The following is a 16,132-nucleotide window of genomic DNA, read 5'->3' as shown; positions in this document are numbered from 1 at the left end:
GACCCCATTCTCAGCACAGCCCCTCACTCCCCACTGCTGCAGAAGGGCTGGAGCTGCCCTGCAATGAGCCTGGGCTGGATGGTTCACCCCACACCACTGTTCTTCATCCCATCCCTATCCCATCCTGTCCCATCACATCCCAGCACAGTCCTTGTACTGCCAGGGGCTGGCAGCTCGGACAGCTCAGGACAAAAGCTTGATGGGGTGGGCTGGAGGTGGTGGGAAGCCCAGACCCCATAGGAGAGCCCTCTCCACCTCCTCACACCTGCAGGGGTGCAGGTGCCCCCACAGGCAGGGTGGTCTCTGCTGGAAGTCCTTGGTGCCCCTTCCCCAGCTCACCCTGCACTGGGGGGCCCTGTCCTGTCCCCTCTCTTCTCCAGATGTGGGAGGAGGCCATCCACATCTGCAAGGAGCTGGCAGAGCAGTATGAGAGTCACCTGTTCGACTACGAAATGCTGAGTGACATCCTGGTGGGTGCTGCTGGCAGGGCAGGATGGTGGGGATGGGCTGGGGGGAGTGGGGGGTCTGCAGGGCCCCATCCTGCCCTCATCCTGCCCCTGTCCTCTGCAGCAACGAGAAGCCAAGTTCTATGAGAAGATCCTGAAGGTGCTGAGGCCCAGCCCTGACTATTTTGCCGTGGGGTACTACGGGCAGGGCTTCCCCACCTTCCTGCGGGTAAGCAGAACCAGGAGCAGCTCCCCAGCTGCCACCTCAATACCCAAGGGAAGCCACTCCTCACTCGTCTCCACCTGAATGTGGAGCTGTGGACCATTCCTTACCCAGCATCCATGTCTGTCCTGGAGACTGGGCCAAGGTCAGATGGTTTGAACAAGTCCAGTCACTCTCCCCCATCCACCTGTGCTGCCACGTCCTCTTGGAAACCACCAAATTTGTCAGGCAGGATTTGTCCTTAGTGACACTGCATGGCTGGTACCAATCCTGATTGTCTGTGTGCCTTCTTCCTTTTCCCTCTAGTTCCTGGGTCTGGGGAGATATTTTTTTCTAGAGGGGGTGTCTTCTGCTTGGCAGCCTTTTCAGCATGAGCACCCCAGTGCTCTGTGCCCTGCTCTGGCACAGGGATGAGCTGTCACCTTCCTACCCTGCAGAACAAGGTCTTCATCTACCGGGGCAAGGAGTATGAGCGGCGTGAGGACTTTGAGATGCAGCTGCTGAGCCCCTTCCCCAATGCTGAGAAGCTGAAGAGCACATCTCCCCCTGGCCAGGACATCACCGACTCCCCAGGGCAGTGTATCCTCTGTGCACAGGGATGGGAGGGTGGCTTGGTCTCTGTCCATCACTCTCCACGTGGAGATGCCTTCTGTACCCCTGGGGTTCACCCTCAGGGCTCTGAAGCCCCCTCCCCAGCAGCCCTGTCCCCCAGTGTGTGCCCGTGGCTCCTTCACTCCCACAGACATCCAGTGCTTCACTGTGCAGCCGGCAGAGGAGCCCAAGGTCCGGCTCAGGGGCCGGAGCATCCCGGAGCAGATCACCAAGTGAGTGTCCAGCACAGGGAGCCCCTGCTCTGCTCTGCTCTGCTCTGCTCTGCTCTGCTCTGCTCCTTGGGGTGGGTGGGACACAGTGGGGGTCCTCTCCCATCTCTGCCCTTTCCCCACAGCTTCTACAAATCCAACCACGTCCAGAGGTTCAGCTACTCACGGCCTTTCAAGAGGGGCCCCAACGATCCCGACAATGAATTTGCAGTGAGTGCTGGGAGGAGCTGCCAGGACCCTCAGCTGGGAGGGACAGGACAGCAAAGGGTCCAGAGGAGAGAGAGGGGATTCCTGGTCCTGTGCCCATGGAGGTGGGAGCCCTCCATGCCATGGGGTGACCCAGGGTGATGGGAGAAGGGTGCAGTCACTGCTGCTCTTCCCACAGAACATGTGGATTGAGAGGACAACCTTCAGGACAGCCTATCCCCTGCCAGGCATCCTGCGCTGGTTCGTTGTCACCTCCACTGAAACGGTGAGGAGAGGGCTGGGGGGCAGCAGGGCCCTCCCAGGATCCTGCCAGGAGCTCCAGATGGGGCATGGGGAGTGTGTCCTGCCTGGCCTGTGCTCAGCCAGCATCCAGGGAGTCTCAGGATCCACGGCAGTGATGTGCCGTGCCCTGCTGGGCTGTCACAAGATGCGCCAGGCACAAGGATGTATGGCTGCATGAGTGCTGCAAGTGTGTCTGCCCTGGTGCTCAGGCTGTGCACCCCTCTGTGCAGAGCTGCACCCCCAGAGTGACAGCAGGGGTTACCCAGGGTTCCTATAGCCTCACTGCTGCCCACAAAGGGACAGCAGGGGTTACCAGGGTTCCTGTAGCCTCACTGCTGCCCACAAAGGGACAGCAGGGGTTACCCAGGGTTCCTGTAGCCTCACTGCTGCCCACAAAGGGACAGCAGGGGTTACCCAGGGTTCCTGTAGCCTCACTGCTGCCCCCAAAGTGACAGCAGGGGTTACCCAGGGTTCCTGTAGCCTCACTGCTGCCTCGTGCCCGTGGGACTGACCCTGTGCTGGGAGCAGGGCCCAGCATGGGCAGCACATCCCCATGAGCTCTCGCTCAGCCCCAGGCACCTGAGGGGTCTGAGGGGCCTCGTGGGGTGAGATGTGCAGCCCCAGGGGTCCCTCCTGCCGGGCTGGGAGAGCCCATCCTGCCAGCCTTAACAAGGAGGGGCAGGTGGCTGTACCAGCAAGTGCTGACCCCTCCTCGTGCACAGATTATTATCTCTCCCCTGGAAAATGCCATTGAGACCATGATGAAAACCAACGAGAAAATCATGAGTGAGATCAACAGGCATCAGAACGACCCCAGCCTGCCCATCAACCCTCTCTCCATGCTGCTCAACGGCATCGTGGACCCCGCAGTCATGGGCGGCTTCGCCAAGTATGAGAAGGTGAGGACACACAGGGGCTGAGCTGGGGCCAGCACTGGCACCACTCCACCCTCCCCAGCCTGTGTGGGGCTGGGCCAGCCCAGCAGTGGCACTGAGGATGCGTTGCAGGCTTTTTTCCAGGAGCCCTACATGCAGGAGCACCCTGAGGATGCGGGGAACATCGAGAAGCTGAAGGACCTGATTGCCTGGCAGGTACCAGGTGCCTCTGGCAGGGACAGCTGCCCCCCGTGTCTGCTGTCCCTCCCCCTCCCAGGGAGCCCCACGTGTCCCTGTTCTCCCCCAGGTCCCGCTGCTGGCAGAGGGCATCCGGCTCCACGGGCAGAAGGTGACGGAGGACCTGCGGCCGTTCCACGAGCGCATGGAGCAGTGCTTCGAGCAGCTGCGGGCCAAGGTGGAGAGCCAGTACGGGCTGCGGGAGATGGTGAGTGCCACCGTGGGGCTGGGGGCCACAGCAGCGCCTGCCACCGTGGGGGTGACACTGAGCAAGCCAACAACGGTGTGGGGCAGCAGGAAGCAGCTGGCTGAGGCTACAGCTGGGGCAGGAACAGGGTGAGGAGCACTGGGCATGGGGGATCTCAGGGTTCCTGCCTGCCCCAGAGGGGCACAGCACTGGCACAGAAGCAGGACTGGTCAGAGAGGGCACTGATGGTCCTGGCAGAGCCCAGGGAAGGATTGGAGGGGCTCTGCTCTCTCACCCCTCCTGGCTGTCTCTCAGATGTTCTTTGAGGACCGGCGGAGCGGCCGACCCCGCTCCATAGCCTGGGTACCTGACTGGGACAGGCTGAGCCACGCTGGAGCCAGGCAAGTGCTGCACTGGGGAGTGCTGGTCAGCCCCTCCCAGCCCCCTCAGCCCTCCCTGCTGAGCCTTCCTCACTCTGGCCCACGTGCTTTTCTCCCACCTCCCCACTCCTCTGCCTTCCACCTTCCCTTTATGCCAATGCATCTCAGGGGTCTGTCCTGCCAGGCCACCACGGTGCCCTGTCCCTATGGGGGGCATGGAGGAGAGACACCCCATGTGCAGGGCTCACCTGGACAGTGCTGTCACCTGAGCCATCCCCTGCTGTCCCCCAAACCTGCCCTGCTGAGCTGTGCCCTAGATGGTGCCTGGCTGAGTGCAGCTGCTCCCAGTGCTGCTCCAGCTGGTCCCTGCTCCTCCTCCTCCTGCTGCCCCTCACCTGTCTCAGTCACACCACAGCACAGAGGCACCCCCGACCCCAAAACCTGCCCCCCGCCCCTCTGAGAGCGAGGATCAGAGGAGCGAGCGCAGGGAGAACCGCGCCAGCTCCATCTTCGGGCCCCGGCGGCAGGAACCACGCCAGTCCATCTCGGAGCTGCCAGAGCCCAAGGTGATGCTCAGCCCAGCCCTGCTGCTTCCCTGGGGCTCTGCTCACACTCCCCTGGGTGTCCTGCTGCACCCAGAGCCCCTGGCCTTGCCTGCAGCACCAGCCCCCAGCATGGATGGGATCCCTCGAGGGGCTGGTGGCAGCTCCTGCTGTAGGGAAGGCAGGAGCAGGGGCTGGAGGGGCACAAGGCTGGAGACCCAGGGCTGCAGGAGCTGCCATCCAGCCTGGCCTTCCAAGGTGCTGAGCCTTCCTTCTGTGCCCCAGGACGAGAAGAGGAGACTCTCCTGCAGCATGAGCGAGAGCAGCTTGAGCGCTGATGGGAAACAGCCCCTGGCAAGCCGAGCTGCTGCCGGTGCTCAGCCCAGCACTGCAGGTACAACCTGCCAGGCCACCTTCCTGACAGTCCCTGCAGCCCCACGAGCAGGGCTGTGCCCTCCCACAGCACCCGCAGCACAGGTCCCCTCACCCCCTTGTGGTGGCACAGAGTGGGAGCACAGGCACGTCCCCTGCTGAACACTCCCTGTGGGGCTGCAGCCATTGATCCTGGACCTTGTGCCACCGGGTCTTGGTGCCAAGAGCTGTTTCTGGTGAGAGCCAGCCCCCTGCTCCTGGCTGGGCTCACATCCCATGGCACCTCTGTCCCCTCTGCCCTGCACTGCCACACTCCCATAGACAGGAGCCAGACAGCCCTGGGGATTTAGAACCCTGGGCACACTGATGGGCTCTGTGCACCCCCAGGCTGGCTGAGCATCCCACCTCTCCTGCCTGCACAGGCTCATCTCTGTCTCCCACTGGCTTTGGTGGCCGTGTGAAAAGCGCCAGCAAGCTCCCTCCACTGCCCCGCAAGTTCAGCGCCGCCGTGTACGAGACATTCCTGGAGCAGAGCAATGCTGCAGCTGCAGGGAAGGTACTGCAGGGGAGGCACTGCCTGGCCCTGGCCCCCAGCCCCAGCCCCCCTCACCTCCCTCTGTGCTTGCAGACATCCACATCCCCACCAGTGGATGGGAGCAGAAGCCTCAAGTCGCCGCCACTGCCGCCACCCAAATCCAAGCGCTTGTCACAGCTCTGATGCCACCTGCAGCTGCCACCCCTGCCCAATGTCCGTGCCCAGCCAGCTGCTGCACCCACAGCCCTGCTTGATTCTCACCTGCTGGAGCACCTCTTGCAGCACTGCCACCCAGAGCATCCCACATGGCCACGGGACTCTCTGGGTGTACCAGGTACTGCCACCCCGTGTCCTGCCAGCTCTGGCTGTTGCCACCCTCCAGGTGTCCCCTGAGGCTGGAACCCATCTGGCTCTGGCTGCTTCCTATGCCACTGGAGCCATGCTGAGCTCTCACACATGCAGCCCCTCCCAGCCATGAGGACTGCCCACAGACTGTGCCAGTGGCAGGGAGCCAGTGACTTCCCCAGTGGCATTTCTGCATGATTCCTGCTCCCCACTCATAGGACAGCTCCCATCCCATCCTGCAGCACCAGGACACATTCCAGGCCCAACTGCACAGGAGCCAGCCAGGTGTGCACACAGGCCCTGGCAGCCTCATGCTCTGCAAGGCCACCTCTCCTGCCCACACCTGCCACCTGCACCAGGCAGGTGTCACTGCCCTAAGTGGCCATGCCACACTCAGCTCCTGCCTCTGCACTGCAGCCATGGCTAATAAAGGGCAAATGCATCAGCTGGGCATCTGTGTGAGCCCCAGCACCCACCTCTGCCTGCCCACAGCCCACCCAGGGGTGGATCCTCAGCTGGCACCACCCCAAAGCACCCTCCTGCCACAGGAAGCCCAAGCCAGGCTGTGCTGGGCAGACACAGGAGGGAACTCACTGCTCAGCCCCTGAGCTGGCAAAGGGCTCTTTATTCAGGTGGGCTCAGTTGTATTTACAATCTGTTACAGGGGGATCTGGACCCGTAACCAGGGGCTGGGGAGGGCAGGGGCTGCCTGCAGCTGGGAGCTGCCATCAGTGGGTTCCCATCTACGGGGGAGAGTGGGATCAGCTCCCCAGGCGAGGGCTGAGGGGGAGGCACGGGGAGAAGGCGCCTCGTGCCACAGACGTGGGGCCTGGGAGCGGTCAGGCTGCGCTGGGGCCGGGCTCCCCCCGCATTCCCAACGGAGCAGGTGCTGCCTGCACAGTTCCTCACAGAGGGTTGGCCGAGGAGGCTGCCAGGCGCTTACCAATGTAGATCCTGGATGGGAGAGAGTGACTGTGAGGCACTGGTGCTGGGCCCCAGCCAGCCAGGAGCAAGGGGAGCTGCTGGGAGCAGTGGTGTATGATAGCACCCAAGGATGAGCAGCCCAAATGCAGGAGTGTTCTCTCCTCCCCCAGCCCCATGGTGAGACCCACAGACACTCACCCCAGCCCCAGAGTCAGCAGATGGCTGAGCAGGAGCGAGGGGATGAAGAGCAGCAGCAGCTCTGAACTGAAAAGTCTCTTCTTCCTCCCCACTGCACCTTCCTGCAGGCTCCACAGCACTGGCTGGGGGGAGCACACAAAGGCAAATTCCCTGGGGAAAGTTCATGGTTAACAGGGACCCAGGGACAGCAGGATGGGGGCCAGCAGGATGTGCTGGTGGGGATCACAGGACTTACTTTGGAGACAGATACCGAGGGCAGCGGGTACAGGCCCAGCCCAGGGGCGCTGTCAGGCGTCGCTGCCTCCACTTGGCTTCCTCTGGCACATCCCACTGGAAGGAGACACAGGGCAGGTCAGAGCAGGGCCTGGGGGCACAGCAGGGTGTGGTGGGGGAAGCTCCCTCACCTGCCGGGGGTGGGGGCAGCCTGGTGGGGGCTGGCTGTGGGCAGGCAGCACCTCGCTCTCCCCTGGCTGATCGCTGCCGTGGCTGGCTCCATCATCATCCCAGGCTGGGGAGCCCAGCACCAGCAGGGCCCTGCAAATGGAAGCCCTCAGTTACTGAGCCCAGCCCGTGGCCCTCAGCGCCAGCCACAGACCAGCAGGGCTCTGGACTCACCCGTCACTGCTCTCGGTCTCCAGCTGGGCCTCCAGCAGCATCTGCTCCACGTCGGCGTGGCAGGAGAACGGCGAGGGTGCCAGCTCGGGCTCGGGGCAGCCTGGGCCACACCGCAGCTCCACCCAGGAGCCTGCGGGGGCTGTCAGCCCCTGTGCTGCCCCAGGCCCACCCCCGCACCCCATCCCAGCACAGCCCACACCCCTGCCTGCAGACCGCAGGAGCACCAAGAGCAGTGTCCCACCCGGGACCTGCATCTGCCTCTGCCCCCACCCCCGCGGTGCTCATCACCCCCCGATGCCCCCACTGACCCAACCCCCGCTGCACACCAGCCTGCCCGGGATCCCCGCGCTCCCCGGCCCCCGGCGCACGTCAGCTCCCCAAAAACCCCGCCTGGGCTCCTCACTGACCCGCTCCCCATCCACAGTGCACACCAACCACCCGGGACTCCCGGTGACCCAGACCCGGCACGTGTGCACGTCAACCCCCTGAGCCCCGGGCTCCCGCACTGTCCCAAACCCCCGGTTCCCCAGCCCGCCCCGGTCTCCCATTGTCCCGACCCCCCCGGTTCCCCGGCCCACCCAAGCACCCCACTGCCCCGATCCCGCCCCGGTGCCCCGGTTCCCCCCGGACCGTCGTCGCCGGTTCCCGCCATGGCCCCGCGGGTGCTCCGCGCGCAGCCCCCGCCGCTGACAGTCACGTGACGCCCGCCAGCCCCCATGTAAATAAAACCACCGGCACCGGCCGCCGGTCTCTTAAAGGGGCGCTGGCTCCGCCCGCTGGGGCCCGCGAGCCGCAGCTCGCCCGGCCGCGGGGGCGGCGGCCCCGCCGCGTTGCCTCTTTAAGCGGCGCCTACGTGCGGCGCGCGAGCAGGCGTCGGCTGCGGCGCGTGCAGACCCGCACGGAGCCGGCCCGGCCCCGCCTCCCCCGCTGGCCCCGCCCACCTGTCCCGCTGGCCCCGCCCCTCGCCCCGGTGCCCGCACAGCCCGAGCCGCGCCGGACGCTGCCGCCGTTTATTTCCGCCGCCAGGGGGCGCCCCCGCCCCGCCCGTCCCGCCCGCCCGCGCGGGGCCCGCGCGCTCCCGGTGCCACCGGCCCGGCCCGGCCCGGTCCGGCTCGGGGCTCCGGTCAGGGGTTGCCACCGGCCCGGTCCGACCCGGTCAGGGGCTGCCGCCGACCCTTGCCGCGCCGTGTTTCTCAGCGAACCGCCTGCGGGAGAGAGCGCCCTCAGACACCGCGGGGCTGGGAGCACCCTCAGGGCTCCCTGAACCCACCCCGGGATCGATCGCCTGCCTGGCCAGGAAGCAGCTCCGAGGGACCGGGACCCGGGCACTCCCAGCTGCAGGCAGCTCTGGCCAGACCCGTTTCCTTACAAGAGAAACGGGTGATGGCAGCAGGAGCTGCTCTGGGAGGTGCAGTCCCTGCGGGGGACAATCCTGATGCCAGGGCTGCCCACAGCAGCTCACGGTCCTTCCTCCAGGACCACCCACGGGAGTTCCCGTGCTCCAGCAGATCCCAGCCAGGTTTCCCAGTCAGTTTCCCAACAGGATGGTTCCTTCAGCACCACCCCAACAAGCCCAGGCATAACTCAACTTCCCCTCAGACACATCCTCAATTTTCTGCATCTTCCTAAACCAAGACCCACACACCAGAACTGGCCTCTTGTCACAGGATTTCTCTCATGAAAACTCTGTGCAGAGATCAAGCTCACTCCCTGTGCCCTCACACCTAGGAGGATTAACAGTGCCCACGCTGAGGGTGCCATTGTGACCCCAGAGAAACCCACAGGGGTTCCAGTCAGCCAGACATGAGTTACTGGAGAGCCCAGTGCCTGGGGCACCTCAGGTGCTGCTGGGGCTGGGATCTGGGGGCTTGGGCAGGGGCAGATTTTGTGTGGCTCTGGAATGGGGAGCTGTGGGGGGCTCTCACCTCCTGGCATAGTCGTACAAGGCTCGTTTCCTCTCTTGCAAGGACATGTGACGCTCCACGGGGGACTTTGCAAACTGCTTTGTAGCCGGCTAGAAGAGACAGGAGACAGATGAAGCCTCCATGGTGGCTCTGGAAGGACCTGGCAGGCCAGGCTGGTGCTCCATGCCCCTGGCTAGCCCTGAACACGAGCCACCAGAGCAGGCAGACACAACCCCAAAGTACCTTGGAAGAAGGCGCAGCCACAGAGCCCTGGATGCCAGAAGCAGCTGCAGCCTGGGAGGTAGACGGGGCAGGCAGGTCTCCAGCCTCTTTACTCTCAGGGAAGAAGGGAACTCTGCCCTCCAGCAAGTTGGCAATGGTGGTGTCCACACAGTTGGTTTGGACTGTGGGGACAAAGGGACCCGTTAGAGATCAGGACACTCCATCCTGGCTGCCAATGCGTTCCAGTGCAGCGGGGACAAGGTTTCTGCTTTCAGACCACTTCCCACTGCCACCCCCCAGTCCCTGCTCACCCAGGTCTGTCCTGATGACCTCCAAGGGCACGTGGGGCAGCACCTCCTTGACCTGCTGTGCCATGGCCATGACCCCCATGTCCTCGGGGGCACCCCCAGGCAGGCTGGGGGGCACCCTGGGCCGGGCTGCTGGGCGCTGGCTCAAGGCTGCAGGAGAAAGGACAGTGGGCACAGGGTTTCAAAAATTTGCATAGAATGCTGAAAGACTTCAAGTTAAACAACAGAATAGAAATCGAAATAGTTCTGTAATACAGAATTCATACTCTTAATACAGTAGTTTTGAAATTAAATACAGAAACTAAATTTGAGCTTTAAAAATCGAACTGATAGAGAAATACTGCTTTTAACTATATATATATTAAGGAAATTTTGGCTCAAATTAACTTTTACAATTCAAATGATGGTCTTAGAAACAGTCCTGATTTGTGTTCATGAAGAATTTCATTGATAATTTGAAAAATGTACACTAGAAATGTATTACAATTTGGTTTGAAGGGAAAGCTAAAATACTGATAATACTGCTCTCACTGAGAGCAGAGGGGCCCCAAAAGCAGAGCCCAGGCTGAGGTTCTGCAGCCAGGACACCCCCAGGACCCCCACCTGGGGCAAAGGGCAGCCGTGCCGTGTGCCTCAGCCTCTTCATGTGCTCGGTCCTGTCGGCAGCGGTGATCCGTGTGGATACCACACCCAGCTCCATGGCCAAGAGCTGTGCAAAGCAAGAGTCACACATAAAAACACACAGCACACACAGCCCACATGCTGGGGAGCATGTCAGGGGTACATGGAGCCACGGTGAGGGCAAGAGGGCTGGGAACTGATTTCTCCAGGGTGTTGCAGAGAGCACAAGAAGGACCAGGAATTGCAGTATCATCCTGTCAAAATAGGCTGACAAGGAGATATGAGATGTCTGGAGCTGTGAAGTACCCAGCACATAAGGGCAGGGTGGAGAAAAAACTCCTTTGTTTGATTTGTGGCTTTATAAAAAGGGGGTGAAAGGATTGAACTCCATAGGAAGAGCCCTGACAACTGCAGAAAGGCTCAGTGTGGGCTGGCAAATCAGCCATGAAATAACTGAGCTCTTGCAAGTGCCAATAAATACGTACCAGAGCTCCCATCACACAAACACATGCAGAAATGCCCTCTGCAATTCTGCCTGCACCCCACTCTGCTCTGTGCCCACCCCAAAGTGCAGCAGCCCTACACATCCCTCTCCCACACCACCTTCCTACCTCCTGAACTCGGAGCGCAAAGTCCTCAACCCGCTCGTCCGCTCGTCTGGGGACAGACGGCATCCACCTGAGAGGGGACAACAGCACATGGAGCCAGCCCTGCAGGCAGCAGCCCCTGGACACCCTGCCATGCCCCCTGCTCACCCACAGGAGCACCAAACCCCAACACCCACTCCCAAATCCAGGACATGGCAGAAGGCAGAACTGGCTCACTGGAGCTCTGTTAGCTCTCAAGTGTAACACGAGGGATGTGCAGCTCCCAGAAAGGCCTTAATGAGATCCTTGGTCATTTACATGGAAGTAGAAAACAGGTCACCCAGAATTTAGACAGATAGAACCAGGGAAAGGCTTTCCTTTGCTGAAATACACCAAGCCCTACATTTGATTCCCAGTCCCTTCCACTGCCCTCATTACAGCAAAGCTTCTCAGCCAGCCTGGGCTCAGCCAGGCCCCGGGCAGGGGTCTGGACCACCCCTGCACCATCCCACTCCCAAGGGATTGTAGGGACAGGCAGAGACACCAGGGGCCAGCACTGTTGGGCTGAGCAGCCCTGGAGAGAATCACTGCAGACCAGCTTCAAAAATCCACCTGGAAACCTGAACTAAACACCTGGAGAGACTGAGACTCCTTCTCCAACAAGAACCAGGAGATCTCTCCACATCAGAAGCTGGACATGGCCATGCCCAGGTGGTGCTGAGCCCAGCCCTGCTGAGGCACCCAGGGAGGGAGCTCTCACTGCCATGGTGACACCACAGCCCTGCCCACCCTCAACCCTGCCCCAAACAGAAGAGAGAGACGTAGTACCTTACTTGATAAACTGTGAAGGGAACAAAGAAGGTCCAGAGCAGCTCTGTGATCCAGGAGGAGTCAGCCACACTCTGGGGAAGAGAGCACAGTGAGATCCCAGACATGGAACAGGAGCTGGTTCAGGTTCCACTGGGGAGGGAGGTGGGCAGAGCACACCCGAGCTGTGGCTGGAGGATTGGGAAAGTGGCAACAGCAAAGCCAGTGCAAGCCCCAGGGCAGCTTCACCCTCATTAGTCATCACCAGTTTTCACTTCTCCTAGTGAAAACTTTCCTCCCATTAAGACAGCAGCAAGACTTTCTCCCAGTATCCCCACATTCCCTACTAGTCTGTGCCTTCAGAAAGCCACAAAAATGCCCGAAAACCTACAAATGTTGCTTCAGAACCACGAACAATCCTCCCTCATTCTGGTGGCAGCAGCATCTCTGTGATGTCCCAACTCCTGTAAGCTCTCCCAGGGAACAGGACAAGAGGAAACAGCCTCAGGTTGTGCAAGGAGTTGGATACTGGGAAAATTCCTCCACAGGCTGAGAGGGATTTCCCAACCCAAATGATTCTGTGATTCTCAGACAGGCTCATGCCTGGATTATCCCACAGCCTTGGAAGAGGAGCTGAACATGAGAAAAGCCCCAAAAGCCCAGCCATGAGGGGAACAGAGAAGCCTCATCTGGATAAACAGAACCTCAGAACCCTAAACCCAAATGCCTGGAGTGATGCCCACAGCCAGATTTCAGTTACACTGCCTGTGCCACAGAACAACACCCTCCTGCAATATTCCAAACAACTGGAGCTGGAGAAAGTTATTTCTTAACCTCAAATTTGGTGTTCGACCAACCCAGTGCCTAATATACATTATATAATTATATAAGGAAACTTTCTATAAAACACCAATTGAACCATTCAAAATACCACATCTCCAATCCTTCCAGTTTATGATGGTTTAAAATCACCCCAGAAATCCATCAGGATTTACTCAGCCAATGTGCAGGAAGCACAGAGCCCTGCTCAGACTCTGGAGGTAAAATCTGAGCCAAGAAGTGACAGTAACCAGCACCTCCACACAGACCTGCTGCTCTCCCTGACATTCAAGAGGGAAGGGATGCACAGACAGACACACAACTTGTCACATCTCAGAATTTCTCAAAGGAAACAAATCCATAAAAGCATAGGATATTCCTTATAAACAGTCCAGAACAAAAAAAACTCCCCCAATTCTCTGGAGGAGTCATTCAAAACATAACTTATCCTCATTGCTAGAAAACTGCATCTTCACCCACGCTTGTGGCCTGCCTCAACTTTTTCTCAGCACCCCTGGCCTGGCAGGGGTTAATAAAGCTCTGCCAAATATTCCTGCAGTTGCCATCCCTGCATACATCCAGGTGACTCCTCACCCTGCCAGGGGCTCCTCTGCTGTGTCCCACAGAAACACCACACCCACGAGTGACAGCCATGACTGGCAGCTCTCTGTGGTCACTCTATCATGAATAATCAGTATCAAAAATGCCAAATTCAACAAAGCCTCACTGAGAGCAGTTTCCCTGCAATGCCTTCAGCAGAGAGGCCATTGCCCTGGTGAACTTTATCCCTTGTGTGGGGCTGTTCCTGCACCATGTGCTGTGCCTGTGCCTGGGGCACCAGCTCAGGAGCCTCCAGAGCCCTGTGTGACCTTTGGCACAAGGACTGACAGCAGGGAACTCACTGCACTGGCCATGGAAGCCAGAGACACATCTCAGAGACAGAGAAACATCTGTCACACTGGCCAATGTAACCAGGGGAGACCTGACTGGGAAAGGCACTGGGAGCAGCTGGTTCCAGGGTGCCAGGACACGAGGCCACACCACAAAGCAGGAGCAGAAAGAAAAGCTGTACCCACCCCACACTTGTCCCTGTGCCCAGCACTCACCACAGCCACCAAGGGCCTGCGGACCTGCAGGGCAACGGGCTGGACCTCATCCAGGATGGAGAAGGGCCAGGAGCTGGAAGGGAAGAACCCTGCAGTGAATGACCCCAGAGCCACCTCAAGCCATTCTGTCCCCATCCCCAGCCACCCTGCTGCAGGAGTTCCCTCTCCCCTGCTGTGGCAACTCCCACTCCCTCACCTGAAGCGGAGCAGCCCGGCCCTGCCGTTGGTGGCTGCCTCCTCTGGGAACAGCAGCAGTGGGGGGTTCCCCTGCTGGGCAGAGTATTCCTTCAGAGAATCCACCAGCTCTGCACGGCTGCTGCTCACTCCCAGCTCCATGAACCCCCGGGACCAGCAGATGAACCCTGGGGCACCGCTCAGGGCAGGCTGCAGGAGAACAGGAGTGAGGAGGAAACACAAACTCCAGCCCCAATTCCACAGGAAATGATTCCAAATCATCAGTTCAGACTGTGCCCTGCCTGCCAGACACAGCACTCCCAGCTGCCTTCTCCCAGTGTTCTCTCCAGCAGTCCCTGACACACTTGGCAGGACACATGCTGCTTCCAGGAGCTCCCCCTCTCCAGGCCAGGGGTAAATCAATGGCTGTGCAGGACACAGCAGCCACCCAGAGCCTGCTGACTCAGGAACTCCACACACAGAGAGTTTTACAGGAGAGCAGGGACAGCCCAGAACTACCCAAGCACCACTAACATGCAGATCCCTCAGCACCCTCCATGAACCCCAAAAAACTGCCCACCCACTGCTGGGTGAAACCCCACAAGCAGCCCTGCCCCCTTATCCAAAAGATCAGAGAAGGAAATGGCTGCTGGGATCTGTCCACTCTTCCACCAAAATCAACCCCCACTGTAACAATTTCTGCTGTTCCTCATCCTGTTCCATTTTTTCATGCAGAGCCCAAGGGTGACACTGAGCCACAGAAAACACCTCAAGGTTAACACCCTGAGTTAATAAATCAGATCTGGAGATGAAACCTTCCAGGATCTGAGAGAGCCTAGAGGGAAGCTGGAGAGGGAATCTGCGTCAGAAACTGGAGCAACAGGGACAAGGATTAATGGGTACAACTGAAAGAGGAGAAATTTAGGCTGGGTTTCAGGAAGAAATTTTTGGGTGTAAGAGTGATGAGGTTGCCCAGAGAAGCTGTGGCTGACCCTGTATCCCTAGAAGTGTCCAAAGCCAGGCTGGACGGGGCTTGGAGCCACTTGGGCTGGTAGAAGGTGTCCCTGCCCACGGCAGGGGGTGGCACTGAGTGGGCTCTAAGCTGCCTTCCACTGTGACCACTGCAACACCAAATGGGGCCGAGCTGCCCGTGCCCCGCCCTCGGGGAGGAGCCCCGGCCGTGCCCTCACCGTGTTGCAGGAGGTGAGCAGGCTGACGACATTGTGGTCGAAGGGGGTGACGTGGTTGGCAATGAAGACCCTGGAGCCAGCCCCGCGCAGCCGAGGGTCGCTCTGCCGCACCAGCAGCCCCAGCACGGAGCACATCACACGGACAATGAACCTGCCGGGGGAACAAGGATCCTCCTCACATCCTGCCACCCGAAGCACTGCTAGGTGACACGTCCAACAGGCAAAGGACACGGGAATTCTGGCGGCTGGACAAACGACACTGGGACCAAATGAAAATGACACATCTGGAGCAGGAATTGGTGCGGGGCTGGGGCTGGGATGAGGTCAGCAAGTGCCCACAGAACTCCTGAGCAGCACATCAGGCTGATCCACGTGCTACACACCAGTCCCTGAGCCCTCCAGAGGTGCTGCCAGCTCCGGGCTTGGCAGAGCAAGCACCTCCAAGGCTCCTGAAGATAAGGAGCCCCGAAGGCACAGCTCCCCGCAGATCCTTCCCTGAGCCAAGCCGCCACACCCAGGGGCCAGGGCGGCCCTGCCAGCCCGCACCCACCCCGGGCAGGAGCCGGAGCCCCCCGGTACTCACCGGCGCACGACGCTGTCGGGCAGGGCGCAGCTGACCAGGAACACGTGGACGCCGATGAAAACGCGCAGGACGAGCAGGCAGAGCCCCACGGGGGCGTAGAGCAGCAGGGCCAGCAGCAGGAACCCATCGGTCGGGAAGCTGCGGCGGCAGAGAGCGGCCGGGGCCGCTTGAGCGTGGCCGGGACGAGCCCCAGGACCCGCCCTGCGGCCGCAGCTCCCCCCAGCAAGTCTCCAGACCAATTCGTGCACATCCCGAACCCTCCCCGGTCCCCTCACGGATCACCCCGACCTTCCCCACGGGGATTTCGTGAGACACCGCCGTCTTCCGCTGGCCCCGCGACCCCCGCCCAGGATTCCCGCAGTTCTCGCGCGGCTCCCCCGGGAGTCCCCGCCGCACGGGCCCCGCGCGGGCGCTCACCGGTGCGAGTCGAAGAGCCGCTCGGGGCTCGGGGCCGCGGGCGGCTCCATCCCCGCCGCGCCGGCGCCTCAAAGCCACCCCGCACCCGCCGCCATCTTGCCCGCGGCCGCGCGCCCGGCCCGCGCGGGGCACGTTGGGAGCGCGCCGCCTTCCGGACTCGCACCGCGCCGCCGCAGCTCTCTCGCCCCGGCCGCTGCCCTCGGTG

The 16,132-nt window shown here is 60.9% G+C and overlaps 3 protein-coding genes across 7 annotated transcripts in view; 1 reads left to right on the top strand and 2 right to left on the bottom strand.

Annotated features, from left to right (window-relative positions):
- Positions 1 to 5,897, top strand: part of LOC130252082 (dedicator of cytokinesis protein 2-like) — a 43,934-nt gene extending 38,037 nt beyond the window's left edge. Inside the window, exons 40-54 of one of the 3 annotated variants that reach the window (XR_008840296.1) lie at positions 381 to 470; positions 571 to 675; positions 1,107 to 1,248; positions 1,412 to 1,493; positions 1,616 to 1,700; positions 1,876 to 1,962; positions 2,702 to 2,878; positions 2,987 to 3,070; positions 3,162 to 3,299; positions 3,594 to 3,679; positions 4,074 to 4,224; positions 4,486 to 4,594; positions 4,995 to 5,128; positions 5,201 to 5,441; positions 5,671 to 5,897. Coding sequence is in view for 1 of the 3 variants with exons in the window: in XM_056489278.1 (XP_056345253.1) it covers positions 381 to 470; positions 571 to 675; positions 1,107 to 1,248; positions 1,412 to 1,493; positions 1,616 to 1,700; positions 1,876 to 1,962; positions 2,702 to 2,878; positions 2,987 to 3,070; positions 3,162 to 3,299; positions 3,594 to 3,679; positions 4,074 to 4,224; positions 4,486 to 4,594; positions 4,995 to 5,128; positions 5,201 to 5,290 (1,560 nt within the window). In the remaining 2 variants the exon portion in view is untranslated. Of the gene's footprint in view, positions 1 to 380; positions 471 to 570; positions 676 to 1,106; positions 1,249 to 1,411; positions 1,494 to 1,615; positions 1,701 to 1,875; positions 1,963 to 2,701; positions 2,879 to 2,986; positions 3,071 to 3,161; positions 3,300 to 3,593; positions 3,680 to 4,073; positions 4,225 to 4,485; positions 4,595 to 4,994; positions 5,129 to 5,200 lie in introns of all 3 variants that reach the window. The other 2 variants (XR_008840295.1, XM_056489278.1) reach the window with 2 other exon arrangements.
- A 160-nt stretch (positions 5,898 to 6,057) lies between these two features.
- On the bottom strand, positions 6,058 to 8,117 carry LOC130252081 (BCL2/adenovirus E1B 19 kDa protein-interacting protein 3-like). Of its 3 annotated transcripts, XM_056489276.1 has the most exons (6): positions 7,820 to 8,117; positions 7,190 to 7,319; positions 6,979 to 7,108; positions 6,810 to 6,904; positions 6,575 to 6,724; positions 6,058 to 6,406 (listed from the first exon to the last, which is right to left on the bottom strand). In XM_056489276.1, the coding sequence occupies exons 1-6, from the start codon at positions 7,905 to 7,907 to the stop codon at positions 6,358 to 6,360; spliced, it is 642 nt and encodes a 213-aa protein (XP_056345251.1). In that variant the 5' UTR covers positions 7,908 to 8,117; the 3' UTR covers positions 6,058 to 6,357. The 3 variants fall into 3 exon arrangements, with proteins under 3 accessions (XP_056345251.1, XP_056345252.1, XP_056345250.1); XM_056489277.1 differs by lacking the exon at positions 7,820 to 8,117 and having other exon boundaries at positions 6,575 to 6,696; positions 7,190 to 7,702; XM_056489275.1 differs by lacking the exon at positions 7,820 to 8,117 and having other exon boundaries at positions 7,190 to 7,499.
- A 68-nt stretch (positions 8,118 to 8,185) lies between these two features.
- Positions 8,186 to 16,053, bottom strand: AUP1 (AUP1 lipid droplet regulating VLDL assembly factor). The gene is made up of 12 exons (XM_056489272.1): positions 15,928 to 16,053; positions 15,511 to 15,648; positions 14,928 to 15,078; positions 13,760 to 13,947; positions 13,564 to 13,636; positions 11,660 to 11,733; positions 10,856 to 10,922; positions 10,227 to 10,332; positions 9,627 to 9,773; positions 9,337 to 9,497; positions 9,115 to 9,203; positions 8,186 to 8,394 (listed from the first exon to the last, which is right to left on the bottom strand). The coding sequence occupies exons 1-12, from the start codon at positions 15,975 to 15,977 to the stop codon at positions 8,346 to 8,348; spliced, it is 1,293 nt and encodes a 430-aa protein (XP_056345247.1). The 5' UTR covers positions 15,978 to 16,053; the 3' UTR covers positions 8,186 to 8,345.
- Between the last annotated feature and the right edge of the window lie 79 nt (positions 16,054 to 16,132).

The sequence above is a fragment of the Oenanthe melanoleuca genome, chromosome 4 (genome assembly GCF_029582105.1).
Source record: "Oenanthe melanoleuca isolate GR-GAL-2019-014 chromosome 4, OMel1.0, whole genome shotgun sequence".
Lineage (NCBI taxonomy): Eukaryota > Metazoa > Chordata > Aves > Passeriformes > Muscicapidae > Oenanthe > Oenanthe melanoleuca.
The sequence above is the reverse complement of the archived record's forward strand: the minus strand, read 5'-3'. Positions and strand labels throughout refer to the sequence as shown.

What these genes read in the sequence shown, in the direction of transcription:
- LOC130252081 (XM_056489275.1), bottom strand. Translation starts at nt 7,443, where the DNA reads ATGCAGGTCCCGGGTGGGACACTGCTCTTGGTGCTCCTGCGGTCTGCA. An exon ending in GCTGCCCCCACCCCCGGCAG is followed by an intron (nt 6,905 to 6,978) that starts GTGAGGGAGCTT and finishes GTCTCCTTCCAG; the next exon opens with TGGGATGTGCCAGAGGAAGC. An exon ending in CTGCTGACTCTGGGGCTGGG is followed by an intron (nt 6,407 to 6,574) that starts GTGAGTGTCTGT and finishes TCTCCCATCCAG; the next exon opens with GATCTACATTGGTAAGCGCC.
- AUP1 (XM_056489272.1), bottom strand. Translation starts at nt 15,977, where the DNA reads ATGGAGCCGCCCGCGGCCCCGAGCCCCGAGCGGCTCTTCGACTCGCAC. An exon ending in CCCGACAGCGTCGTGCGCCG is followed by an intron (nt 15,079 to 15,510) that starts GTGAGTACCGGG and finishes TTCCCCCGGCAG; the next exon opens with GTTCATTGTCCGTGTGATGT. An exon ending in TGGCTGCGCCTTCTTCCAAG is followed by an intron (nt 9,204 to 9,336) that starts GTACTTTGGGGT and finishes TGTCTCTTCTAG; the next exon opens with CCGGCTACAAAGCAGTTTGC.